General features: G+C 39.3%; 1 protein-coding gene across 5 annotated transcripts in view; it reads left to right on the forward strand.

Moving 5' to 3' along the window:
* LOC150080131 (uncharacterized) overlaps nt 1-14,723 on the forward strand; it is a 660,399-nt gene that overhangs the window by 605,636 nt on the left and 40,040 nt on the right. For all 5 annotated transcript variants that reach the window (XM_090382143.1, XM_090382148.1, XM_090382147.1 and 2 more), the window contains one exon: nt 4,136-4,273. In XM_090382143.1, coding sequence (XP_090238269.1) covers nt 4,136-4,273 — 138 coding nt within the window. The remainder of the gene's footprint in view (nt 1-4,135; nt 4,274-14,723) is intronic.

Below are 14,723 nucleotides of genomic sequence, written 5' to 3' on the forward strand. Positions count from 1 at the left end.
CAAAGGCTGACAAAAGTAATTATAGACCTGTGAGTTTAACTTCTGTTCCAGGGAAATTAATGGAGTCACTGGTTATAGAAGCATTCAGTCACTGGTTAAAGAAGCAAAGTGGAAGTGAAATTGGTAAAATTTAACATAAGAAATGCACTGGGTCAATGGGATCTATCCATTTATATTAAACGAAGAAGCAAAGCAAGTAAGCAAACCTTTAGTCATTATTATGAAGGCTTCCTTAGACTCAGGGGATATTCCCATGGACTAGAGATGATCAGATTTGTCCCCAATTCACCAAGGATCAAAGGGTGACATGAGTACATTCGCACATGAACAGTTATTTTATGAGGGGGGGGGGAGCGATGCCAGAGGTCTATTAAATTCTGGCAGGGAGCTAAATGATTTTGTAATAATACAGAGCAAAGTGGAGGAGAAATTGTTGAAGATAAGCGTAAAAAAGGCCTGTGAGGTGGATGGGATCTATCCAGTTATATTAAAGGAGGCAGCAAGCAAAGAAAGTAAACAAACCCTTAGCCATAATTATGACACCTCCCTTGGACTCAGCGGAGGTACCCATGGACTGGTGATGTGCAAATGTGACCCTAATTCACTGGGGGGGGGGTCAAATGATGACACGAGTAATTGCAGCCCTCTTAGTTTAACTTCTGTTCCAGGGAAATTAATGGAGTCACTGGTTAAAGAAGCATTCAGTCACTGGTTAAAGAAGCAAAGTGGAAGTGAAATTGGTAAAATTTAACATAAGAAATGCACTGGGTCAATGGGATCTATCCATTTATATTAAAGGAAGAAGCAAAGCAAGTAAGCAAACCTTTAGTCATTATTATGAAGGCTTCCTTAGACTCAGGGGATATTCCCATGGACTAGAGATGATCAGATTTGTCCCCAATTCACCAAGGATCAAAGGGTGACATGAGTACATTCGCACATGAACAGTTATTTTACGAGGGGGGGAGCGATGCCAGAGGTCTATTAAATTCTGGCAGGGAGCTAAATGATTTTGTAATAATACAGAGCAAAGTGGAGGAGAAATTGTTGAAGATAAACGTAAAAAAGGCCTCTGAGGTGGATGGGATCTATCCAGTTATATTAAAGGAGGCAGCAAGCAAAGAAAGTAAACAAACCCTTAGCCATAATTATGACACCTCCCTTGGACTCAGCGGAGGTACCCATGGACTGGTGATGTGCAAATGTGACCCTAATTCACTGGGGGGGGGTCAAACGGTGACACGAGTAATTACAGCCCTCTTCCAGAGAAATTAATGGAGTCACTAGTTAAAGAAGCATTGCACGATCATCTAGACAAGACTGCAGTAATAGTTAAGACACAGCATGGGTTTGTTAAGGGGAAGTCTTGTCTGACCAATTTGATTGGATTCTATGATGTGGTCACAAATAATTTTGATATCATATACTTGGATTTTAGGAAGTCTTTTGATTCTGCAGCACAAATTGGAGCAGTATGGCATGGAAGCAAATTGCTGCTATTGATAAAGGGTTGGTTAAGTGGTAGAAGACAGAGATTGGTTATCAATGGATACTGTTCTTCGTGGACTAATGTTATTAGTGGAGTTCCCTAGGGTTCAGTGTTGGTCCCATTGTTGTTTTTGATATTTATCAATGATATCAATGAAGGTATATCAGGATTAATATCTTTAATTTGCAGATGATTCAAAGGTTGGCAGAGTTGTTAATGATAGTATGCTGCTGCAACTGGATCTGGAAAAGTTGAGCAGAGGTGCTGAGAGGTGGTAACTGAAGTTTAACATTGACAAATGCAAAATACTGCATGTTGGTAGCAGTAACCCCAGAGAAATGTACCTACTGTGTGTTACTATAATCAGGGCAGTGGGGAATGGACCTGGGGGGTAATTGTGTGCAGTCAGATATGAAGTTTTCTGAGCAATGCAGACAGGCTGCAACAGTAGCTCATGGTGTCTTGTCAATGATATACAGGAATTTTGCTAGCAGGGATAAGGGGATGATTGTCCCCTTGTATAGGGCAATGGTCAAGTCACGCCTTGGGTACTGTATACAGGGTTTTCTTACTAGGTCTGGAGGCCTCATTTTTGGAAAGTTATGGAGCTGCTGGAATGAGTACAGAGGAGGGGAAACAAGATTGGTGAGTGGAACAAACAGTTGCTTTTACCAATAAAGGCTTAAGTTCTGCAAATTGCAGCTTCTGTAGACTAGGACCTACAGGGTGATCTGATTGAGGCATATATGGCCTTGAATGGTTTGAGCAAGCTCAATGCTGATGGTATTCCTCCTTTTGTGCAGATTACTTATGATTGTTTTTTTTTTGTTTTTTTTCACTGATGCTGTATAAGTTGCTGTATGGGTTTTCTTACTAGGTCTGGAGGCCTCATTTTTGGAAAGTTATGGAGCTGCTGGAATGAGTACAGAGGAGGGGAAACAAGATTGGTGAGTGGAATAAACAGTTGCTTTTACCAATAAAGGCTTAAGTTCTGCAAATTGCAGCTTCTGTAGACTAGGACCTGCAGGGTGATCTAATTGAGGCATATATGGCCTTGAATGGTTTGAGCAGGCTCAGTGCTGATGGTATTCTTCCTTTTGTGCAGATTACTTACGATTGTTTTTTTTTTTTTTTTTTTTTTTTTTTTCACTGATGCTGTATAGGCTTGCTTTCTTTGCAGCATTTTATTCTCTTCATAAATATGGCGCATTATGGCCTTAGCTGCCAATGCGCCATAAAAAACCAAATCAAATCAAAAGCTTCATAAATATTGATCAGGGTGATACAACAGTGAAGAAAATAATTCTGAGGTCTTTTTATGAAGTTGGTGCAGTAAGCTCCATTTATTTTATTTGTTATTATTTTTTTATTCACTACTTTCACTTCTAGGAATGCTTTATATATCTTGCTAATTTAGTGACAAGGCAGTTTGGTCTGTGTGAGAGTTTAGCAAGTTTGAGAATATCTTGGATGAAATTTTTCAGCAGTATTCAGTTAATATTTCCATTTCACCATACTTGAATCAATTATCAAATAATTGGATCAATCAATTATCTTGAGAAACCACATCTGACACCATCATGCTTAAAATACAGTATTCCACACAAATATTATTCCTTTATGTATTTACAGACAACACATATACTATGAAAGTGTATGATAAGTTAGTAACCACATGCAGTTACTATCTTAAGGTCACTTGTTATTGGTATGTACAGGCTGTTACTGGCAAAATAATACGAGAAAAGAAGTTTATATAGCATCAGCCAAAAATATAAAATAAAACAGCCAATATCACCATCCTTCACTTCATTTACAAATTTCTTTCACATAATTTCAGTCTCTTAAAGTTAGATAAATTTCCACCTTGTACATGAGTAGATAGAAGGTTATTGCAATGATCAATCACAGTTGGCTACAGAAAATTTTTCGGATGTCTATTATATAATTATTCCCTCCAAATTTAAATTTGCGAATTTTTTTTTTTTTTTTTTGCATACCTGTCAACTCCTCCCAATTTGGTCTACTTTCCAGCAATTGATTTTGTCTTCCAGTTTTCTGATTAGTTTGCTTTTCTTCCAACTTTTGCCAAGTTTGTGTGAATTTTAAAATCTGCAGACATCTGATGTGTGTATATTTCCACTGACAGAAGGAATGTGTGGGTTCCTGAAAGCTCTGGGTAGATGTGTATTTTTAATGTTTTTATTTAATACACTTGTATATATTTTTATCAGATTTTATCATATAAAAAGTTTTACAGTTGAAAAAGTTGGTTTCTAAAGTAGAATTTATGATCATATATGATGCCTAACTGTGTGTGGTATTAGGAATGTTATCACCTAGTGCTACTGTTAGTTGGAGATAGTATCGTGACAGCTATATTGAGTTTTCCTCCGTTTGGAGTAAAATGAGTCATGGGCCTAATTGTGAGGGGGGTCAAAAATCTTGTGGGACAAAATATGTAGTTTCACCTCTTTGTGGTTTTTTTTTTTTTTTTTTTAACCAAAATATGAAAATACGAAATTTTTAGAAATCTTTTAGAAATAACCAAAATATGAAATTAATGCATTCGTTTTTACAGTGATTTATGTTTTTTGTGTTATATGTTTTTTTAGATTTTTTGTTTCTTTTTTTGTCTCATTTTAGCTACAGGCAGTTACAGACCAGACTGCAGTTACAGGGCCTATTGTTATTCAGAGTGTAGCTAATCTACCACCAGAAGCAGCTGTTGTTATAGATGCCACAAAAAGAAAAATCCATTATCTTGATAGAGATGCTTTGGTGGTAAGTTTCTATATTATTTCCTCTTACTATTTCATCATGATACCCTGATATTAATATATATTAATTAAGGAATTAGTGATTAGCTGTAATTACCAATTGTGCTGCTGCTGGTTCTCTGAATATCCAAAAATGTAATTTATTATTTCACACCACTACAACACACACACACACGCACGCATACACGTGCACACACACACACGCGCGCGCGCGCACACACACACACACACACACACACACACACAAGGAGCAATTGGCTTTTGTAGGAATGTAGGTTTTTCATTATGCTATTGAGTGTAATATAAACCTGTAGGACAATAATGATATATTTAATAAAGCATTGTTTCTATTATTTTGATGAGTGAATAAAAAGGATATGTTAAAAATAAGACATTTAGCACAATCTGCCCTGGACAATAAAAATGTTTATCAAACTGTAACAGGGAGTTAAATGATTTTGTAATAACAGAGAGCAAGGAAGAGGAGAAATTGTTGAAGTTAAACATAAGAAAGGCACCTGGGGTGGATGGGATCTATCCAGTTATATTAAAGGAGGCAGCAAAGGAAGTAAGAAAACCCTTAGCCATAATTATAAGAGCTTCCTTGGACTCCGGGGAAGTCCCCATGGACTGGAGATATCACGTTGATATCATGAGTTGTATTATTGAATGTATTAAATTAGGAGTAAGTGCTGGGAATTTGTAAACTAAATCTTCACATGTTGGCAATACTGGAGGACTGTTGGGTTGTGGTAGAGTAACTAAAAATACATGGGTTGTGGTAGAGTAACTAAGAGTAGAAACAGGTGCATGTATACTTGCATGTACACCAATGCTAGGAGTATAGTTAATAAATTTGATAAGCTAGAAGTGCTAGTCAAGACATCAAAGGCAGATATTTTTGTGATATCAGAGACTTGGTGTCACACAGATATAAGCAATGCAGAATTGGAATTTGTGGAGTACAATATGTACAGAAAGAATAAACAGGACAGGAAGTAAGGAGGGGTTATGCTGTAGTTAAGAAACACAAAATCTAAGGAAGTGCATCCATTTGATGTTAGGGGACAATGCAATGTCGATTCTGTTTGGTGAGACATAAGCACTGGGAAAGGAAAAATGAGAGTAGGTGTGTGTTATAGGACTAATGAATCTGATGAGTATAATGAGCAATTGTGCAGAGAAATAGTGGGTCAATAAATCAGAATGTCTTATAATGGGAGAATTTAACTTTCCAGACATCGACTAGAACTTGTGGGTTGGTCACTCGCACACTAGCAGGAATTTTTTGGATTTATTGAATAACTCTTTTCTACAGCAGCATGTTCGAGAGGCAACGAGGGAGTAATACTCTTGATCTGATTATCAGCAGTGATTATTCATGTATAAAGAATTTACAGATAAAGGATAAAGGTACAGTGATCACAATGTACTGATATGGGAATTACTTAAAGATGTAACGACCATCAAGGCTGAAGGGAAGGGCTTTTTCTTTCGTAAAGGTGACTACAGGAGCCTCAGACAATTTTTAAATTCTGTACAGTGGGGCCAACATGATGCTACCAATGTTGAATTCCAAATGGGATGCCTTCAGGGACTTAATCTTGGAGGCTACCGCACTTTTCATTCCATGTAAGAATACTGTTCAAGGTTTAGGCCTAAATGGACGTCAGAGGAATTAATGAGGCTCGTGGCAGAGAAAAAAAATGTATGAAATGCATATAAATTATCAAGTAACACAGAAGCCTATGACAGATATAAGCTTTTCTGTAATCAAGTCACAAAGGAGGTTAGGCAGGCAAAGGCAGATTATGAGAAATCTTTGGCAAAGGATGTAAAGAAAAACTGCAAAGAGTTCTTTACTTATGTAATCTGTAGAAGGAAAGTGATGAATCAGATTAGACCACTTAACATAGATGAGTTGACTGTTGATGATCATGCTTAGGAAGCTGATAAACTGAACGAATATTTTCTATCTGCATTCACACATGAGGAATTATTGAATGAGGGGAATGCCAGAAGTTTATCAAACTCTCACAGGGAGCTAAGTGATTTTGTACTAACTGAGAAAGCAAAGTGAAGAAGAAATTGTTTAAGTTAAACATAAGGAAGGCACCTGGGGTGGATGGGATCTATCCAGTTATATTAAAGGAGGCACCAAAGGAAGTAAGCAAGTCGTTAGTCATAATTATGAGGGCTTCTTTGGACTCAGGCGAGGTCCCCATGGACTAGAGGTGTGCAAATATCACCAATTCACCAAGAGGGTTCAAAAGGTGGCACAAATAACTATAGACCTTGTTAGTTTAACTTGTGTTCCCGGGAAAATAATGGAGTCACTGGTTAAAGAAGCATTGCACAATCATTTAGACAAGACTGCAGTAATAGTTAAGACACAGCATGGTTTTGTTAAAGGGAGGTCTTGTCTGACCCATTTGATTGGATACGATGATGTAGTCATAAAGGAACTGAATGCCAGAAATAATTTTTATATTGTGTACTTGGATCTCAGAAAGCTTTTGATACTGTTGCACATGGAAGACTGCTGTAAACATTGGAGAGGTATGGCATTAAGGGTAAGTTGCTACAGTGGATAGAGGGTGGTAATCATTGGATACTGCTCTTCACAGACAAATGTTATTAGTAGAGTTCCCAAGGGTTCGGTGCTGAGCCCATTATTCTTTTGTGTATTCACAAAATTCATCTCTGATTCACTTCATCAATATTATTGATGAAGATTTATCAGGATTAATGTCCAGGTTTGCAGATGATACAGAGGTTGACAAGGTGATAAACAACAGTAAAGACAGCATGCTACTCCAACTGGATCTAGATTAGTTGGGCAATTGAGCTGAGAAGTGGCAACTGAAGTTTAACATTGACAAATGCAAAGTACTTCATGTGGGTAGCAATAACCGAAGAGAAACATACCAACTGTGTGGTACTATACTCAGGGAAGTGGAAAGTGAAAAAGACCTGGAAGTAATTGAGCAGCAAATATGAAGTTCGCTGAGCAGTGCAGAAGAGCTGCCAGGGCAGATCATGGAGTGTTGTCAATGATGTATAGGAATTTTTCTAGCAGCGACAGGGAGATGGTTATCCCGTTATACAAGGCCATGGTCAGGTCACACCTAGATTACTGCTTATAGGTCTGGAGGCATTTTAGGAAGGATGTAGAGTTGCTAGAACGAGTGCAAAAATGGGCAACAAGATTGGTGAGAGGAACAAAGGAGTGCTCTTACCAAGGAAGGCTTAAGTTCTGCAAATTGCAGCACCTGGAGAGTAGGCACCTGTGAGGTGATATGATTGAGCTGTATAAGGCCTGGAATGGATTGAGTAATCTGAATGCTGATGGGATTCTTCCTCTTGCTCAGACTAAGAACCTGAGGGAGGGGCACAGTTTCAAATTGAGGAAAGACAGTTGTGGAATAGATATGTGGAAATTTGCCTTTAGCTAGCGGGCGGTTGATCGATGGAACACACTTTCATCTTTTGTTGAGGAAGTTTACAGCCTAAATAAATTTGTCTGAGCTGGACAGGCATTTGGAATGAATGGAGAGGTGAAATGGGAGGGGCTTTTTTTTTTTTTTTTTTTTTTTTTTTTTTTTTGACTGATGTGGCATAAGTTTGTTTTCTTGCATAGTATGCTAATACTATCTTCATTCATTTGGTTTTTTTACTTTGAGAGTTCTTATCAGTGTGAGCTCCATGCAGCAGTGCTTATCAGTGTGAATTCAGTTTAATTTTGGGAGAGTAATAGTAGTAGTGGCATGTGATGCAAGAAAGCAAGCGTATGAGCTTATGCAGCATCAGCCAAAAAAAAAAAAAAAAAAAAAATCACACCATTCCCTCCAAATGTGCCTGGCCAGTTCCTCCTTAAATTCATTTAACCTATCAATTTCCAGAACAACAGATGGAAGTTTGTTCCAGCAATTAACCACCAATTGGCTAAAGATTAATTTCTGCACATCTACGTCTGTCTTTTCTTAATTTGAATTTATGCCCCTTTAGGTTCGTAATCTGAACAAGTGGAAGGATCTCATCAGAATTCAGCGTGCTCAACCCATTCAAGGCCTTATACACCTCAATCAGATCACCGTGCAGGTGCCTAGTCTCCAGCCACTGCAATTTGCAGAACTTAAGCCTCTCTTGGTAAGAGGATCCCTTCATTCCCCTCACCAATCTTGTTGCCCTTCTCTGTACATGCTCAAGCAAATCTACATCCTTCCTAAAATGAGTCCTCCAGACCTGTATGCAGTCCTCAAGGCATGTCCTAACCATTGATTATACAGAGGGACAATCACCTCCTTTTTCCTGCTAGAAAAATTCCTATATATCATTGACAAAACCCCATGACCTGTCTGCATTGCTCAGAAAACTTCATATATGTCTGCGTAATTACTCCCGGGTCTTTTTCATTTTCTACCACCTTAAGTGTAGTACCACACAGTTGGTACGTTTCTCTGGGATTACTTCTACCCATATGCAGTACTTTGCATTTGTCAAGGTTAACTTCAGTTGCCACTTCTTAGCCCATCTGCCCAAATTTTCTACATCCTCTTGCAGTAGCACACTGCCATTACTATCATTAACAACCCTGCCAACCTTTGTATCATCTGCAAACTTCGACACTAAGCCTGATATACCTTCATCAATATCATTGATAAATATAGAAGCCTGTGGCAGATATAAGCTAGTCTGTAATCAGGTCACAAAGGAGGTTCGGCAGGCGAAGGCGGATTACGAGAAATCTTTGGCAAAAGATGCTAAGAAAAACAGCAAGGATTTCTTTACTTATATAAACTCTAAAAGGAAGGGGATGAATATGATTGGTCCACTTGACATCGATGGTTCGACTTTTGATGATCCTGCTCAGATAGCAAACAAACTGAATGAGTATTTTGCATCTATATTCACACGTGAGGAATTATTACAGTTTGAAAATGGAAGAAGGTTATCAAATTGTAGCAGTGTGCTTAATGATTTTGTAATAACTGAGAGCAAAGTGGAGGAGAAATTGTTCAAGTTAAACATAAGAAAGGCACCTGGGGTGGATGGGATCTATCCAGTTATTTTAAAGGAGGCGGCAAAGCAACTAAGCAAACCCTTAGCCATAATTATGAGAGCATCCTTGGACTCAGGGGAGGTTCCCACGGACTGGAGATGTGCAAATGTGTCCCCAATTCACAAAGGTGGATCGAAGGGTGACACGAGTAATTACAGACCAGTTAGTTTAACTTCTGTTCCGGGTAAAATAATGGAGTCACTGGTTAAAGATGCATTGCAGGATCATCTAGACAAGACTGCAGCAATAATTCAAACACAGCACGGGTTTGTTAAGGGAAAGTCTTGTCTGACAAATTTGATTGGTTATTATGATGTGGTCACAAAGGAACTGGATGCAAAAAATAATTTTGATATCATATACTTGGATTTCAGGAAAGCTTTTGACACTGTCGCGCATGGAAGACTATTGTACAAATTGGAGCAGAATGGTATTAAGGGTAAGTTGCTACAATGGATAAAAGGATGGTTAAGTGGGAGAAGACAGAGGGTGGTAATCAATGGGTGCTGCTCTTCGTGGACTAATGTTATTAGTGGAGTCCCACAGGGTTCGGTGTTGGGTCCACTGTTGTTTTGTGTATTTATCAGTGATATTGATGAAGGTATATCAGGCTTAATGTCGAAGTTTGCAGATGACACAAAGGTTGGCAGGGTTGTTAATGACAGTAATGGCAGTGTGCTACTGCAACAGGATCTAGATAATTTGGGCAGATGGGCTAAGAAGTGGCAACTGAAGTTCAACCTTGACAAATGCAAAGTACTGCATATGGGTAGAAGTAACCCCAGAGAAACGTACCAACTGTGTGGTACTACACTTAAGGTGGTAGAAAATGAAAAAGACCTGGGAGTAATTGTGCAGTCAGATATGAAGTTTTCTGAGCGGTGCAGACAGGCTGGTAGGGCGGGTCATGAGGTTTTGTCAATGATATATAGGAATTTTGCTAGCAGGGAAAAGGAGGTGATTGTCCCTCTGTATAAGGCAATGGTCAGGCCACGCCTTGAGTACTGCGTACAGGTCTGGAGGCCTCATTTTAGGAAGGATGTAGATTTGCTTGAGCGTGTACAGAGAAGAGCAACACGATTGGTGAGGGGAATGAAGGGATTCTCTTACCAAGAGAGGCTTAAGTTCTGCAAATTGCAGTGGCTGGAGACTAGGCACCTGCGCGGTGATCTGATTGAAGTCTATAAGGCCTTGAATGGGTTGAGCACGCTGAATTCTGATGGGATCCTTCCACTTGTTCAGATTACCAACCTACGGGGACATAAGTTCAAATTAAGAAAGGACAGATGTAGAATAGATGTGCGGAAATTTGCCTTTAGCCAGCGGGTGGTTAATTGCTGGAACAAACTTCCATCTGTCGTTGTGGAAGTTGATAGGTTAAATAAATTTAAGGAGGAACTGGACAGGCATTTGGAGGGAATGATGTGATTTTTTTTTTTTTTTTTTGGCTGATGCTGCATAAGCTCCTACACTTGCTTTCTTGCATCATGTGCCACTACTACTACTAATATACAAAACAACAGTGGACCCAACACCGAACCCTGTGGGACTCCACTAATAACATTAGTCCACGTAGAGCAGCACCCATTGCTTACCACCCTCTGTCTTCTTCCACTCAACCATCCTTTTATCCATTATAGCAACGTACCATTGATACCATTCTGCTCCAATTTGTACAATAGTCTTCCATGCACAACAGTGTCAGAAGGTTTCCTGAAATCCAAATATATGATATCAAAATTATTTTTTGCATCCAGTTCCTTTGTAACCATTTGTCATTGGTTAAAAAGGAACCAATGTATTATCCTATTAACCACATCATAATATCCTATCAAATTTGTCAGACAAGACTTTCCCTTAACAAACCCATGCTGTGTCTGAATTATTGCAGCCTTGTCTAGATGTGCTTGCAATGCATCTTTAACCAGTGACTCCATTATTTTACCTAGAACAGAAGTTTAACTAACTGGTTCATAATTACTCTTGTCACCCTTCGATCCCCCCCCCTTTGTGAATTGGGGATACATTTGCACATCTCCAGTCCGTGGGGACTGGAGATGTGCATAGGCTTCTGAGCCACTTGATAATTTATATGCATCCCATGCATTTTTCTTCTCTGTCACGGGTCTCATTAGTTCATTTGATAACCATTTAGACCTAAACCTTGAACAATATTTCTTAATATGTATGAAACTTTTAGTAGTGTCCACAATTAATTCCTTGAATGCTTCCCACTTAGAATTTACTGTTGGTAACATTGCAGTTGATCCCACTGTACAGAATTTAAAAACTGTCTGAGGCCACTGTACTCACCTTTACTGAAGCAAAAACCCTTTCCTTTACCCCTGATGGAAATTATATCTTTAAGTAAATCCCACATCAGTACACGGTGATCACTGCCACCTAGCGGTTCCTTTATCTGCAAATTCTTAATACACAAATGATCACTGCTGATAACCAAATCAAAAGTATTATCCTCTCTGGTTGCCTCTCGAACATGCTGCTGCAGAAAAGAATCATCCAATCAATCCACAAAAGTCTTACTAGTGTGTGAGTGACCAACCCACAAGTTCCAGTCAATATCTGGGAAGTTAAAATCCGGCATTATAAGACATTCTGATTTACTAACCCACTCTATTGTGGATTTATTGGATGATTGTTTTCTACATCAGCATGTTCAGGAGGCAACTAGAGGGAGCAATACTCTTGATTTGATTATCAGCAGTGATTCTTCATGCATTAAGAATCTGCAGATAAATGAACCACTAGGTGGCAGTGATCACAGTGTGCTGAAGTGGGATTTACTCAAAGAGGTAACTACCATTAGGGGTAAAGGGAAGGGTTATTGCTTCCGTAAAGGCGACTACGATGGACTGAGACAGTATTTAAATTCTATACAGTGGGACCAACTGATGATGTTACCAACAGCAAATTCAAAATGGGAAGCATTCAAAGAACTTATCTTGGAAGCTACTAGGCTTTACATACCAACTAAGAAATGTTGTTCAAGGTTTAGGCCAAAATGGATGTCAGATGAACTAATGAGGCATATGGCAGAGAAGAAAAATGCATGGGATACTTACAAATTAACACATGACACAGAAGCCTATGATAGATACAAGTTGATATGCAACCAAGTTACAAAGGAGGTTAGGCAGGCGAAGGCAGATTACGAGAAATCCTTGGCAAGGGATGCAAAGAAAAACAGCAAAGAGTTCTTTACTTATGTAAACTCTAGAAAGAAGGGGATGAATCAGATTGGTCCTCTTGATATTGATGGGTCAAGTGTTGATGATCCTGCTCAGGTAGCTAACAAACTAAATGAATATTTTGCATCGACATTCACACATGAGGAGTTATTCAGCGAGGGGAATGCCAGAGGTGTATTCAACTCTAGCAGTAAGTTACAGAATCTTGAAATAACTGGGAGTAAAGTGGAGGAGAAACTGTTGAAGATAAACACAAGAAAGGCACCCGGGGTGGATGGGATCTATCCAGTTATATTAAAGGAGGCAGCAAAGGAAGTAAGCAAACCCTTAGCCATAATTATGAGAGCTTCCTTGGACTCAGGGGAGGTACCCATAGACTGGAAATGTGCAAATGTGACCCCAATTCACAAAGGAGGATCAAAGGCTGACACAAATAATTATAGACCTGTGAGCTTAACTTCTGTTCCAGGAAAATTAATGGAGGCACTGGTTAAAGAAGCACTGCAGGATCATTTAGACAAGACTTCAGTTATAGCTCAGACACAGCATGGTTTTGTTAAGGGGAAGTCTTGCCTGACCAACTTGATTGGATACTATGATGCAGTCACAAAAGAACTGGATGCAGGGAATAACTTTGATATTATACACTTGGATCTTAGAAAGGCTTTTGATACTGTTGCACATGGAAGACTGCTACACAAATTGGAGCAGTGTGACATTGGAGGCAAATTACTGCTATGGATAAAGGGGTGGTTGAGGGGGAGAAGACAGAGAGTGGTAATCAATGGACACTGCTCATCGTGGACTGATGTTATTAGTGGAGTCCCTCAGGGCTCAGTGTTGGGTCCATTATTGTTTTCTGTATTTATAAATGATATTGATGATGGTATATCGGGATTAATGTCCAAGTTTGCAGACGATACAAAGGTTGGCAGGGTTGTCAAGGACACTACTGACACTATGCTGCTGCAACAGGATCTGGAAAGGTTGAGCAGATGGGCTGAGAGGTGGCAAATGAAGTTTAACATTGACAAATGTAAAGTACTACACATGGGAAACAGCAACCCCAGAGCAACGTATCAACTCTGTGGTACAACACTGACAGTGGTAGAGAATGAAAGGGACTTGGGGGGTGGTTGTGCAGGCAGATATGAAGTTCTCTGAGCAGTGCAGACGGGCTGCAAGAGTAGCTCATGGAGTATTGTCAATGATATACAGGAATTTTTCCAGCAGGGATAAGGAGGTGATTATTCCATTGTATAAGGCGATGGTCAGGCCACACCTAGAGTACTGTATACAGGTCTGGAGGCCTCATTTCAAGAAGGATGTAGAGCTGCTGGAACGAGTACAGAGAAGGGCAACAAGATTAGTAAATGGAACAAAGGGGTGCTCTTACGAAGAACGGCTTAAGTTTTGCAAATTACAGTGTCTGGAGACTAGGCACCAGCGAGGTGATCTGATAGAGGTGTATAAAGCCTTGAATGGTTTAAGCATGCTCAATGCTGATGGGATTCTTCCTCTAGCTCAGAATAATCACCTGAGAGGGCATAAATTCAAATTGAGGAAAGACAGATGTAGGATAGACGTGCGGAAATTTGCCTTTAGCCAGCGGGTGGTTGGTTGGTGGAACAGACTTCCATCCCTTGTGGTGGAGGTTGATAGCCTAAATAAGTTTAAGGCTCAGCTGGATAGGTATTTTGAACGAACGGAGGGGTGAAGTGGAAGTGGTTTTTTTTTTTTTTTTTGGCTGATGCTGCATAAGCTTGCTTTCTTGCATCAAATGCCTCTACTAATGCTAATGCTAATGCTAATGATAACCAAATCAAAAGTATTATCCTCTCTGGTTGCCTCTCGAACATGCTGCTGCAGAAAAGAATCATCCAATCAATCCACAAAAGTCTTACTAGTGTGTGAGTGACCAACCCACAAGTTCCAGTCAATATCTGGGAAGTTAAAATCCGGCATTATAAGACATTCTGATTTACTAACCCACTCTATTTCTCTGTACAATTGTTCGTTGTACTCATTCGAGTCATTAGGCCTATAACACACTCTTATTTTTGCTTTCGCACTGCTTATGTCACACCAAACTGACTCAGCAGTGCACTTTTCATCTATATCAACTGGATGCACTTCTTTTGATTTTATGTTTTTCTTAATTAACAGCATGACACCTCCTCCGT

This window comes from Mastigoproctus giganteus, chromosome 9, assembly GCF_048544385.1.
Source record: "Mastigoproctus giganteus isolate SK-2022 chromosome 9, ASM4854438v1, whole genome shotgun sequence".
Taxonomy (NCBI): domain Eukaryota; kingdom Metazoa; phylum Arthropoda; class Arachnida; order Uropygi; family Thelyphonidae; genus Mastigoproctus; species Mastigoproctus giganteus.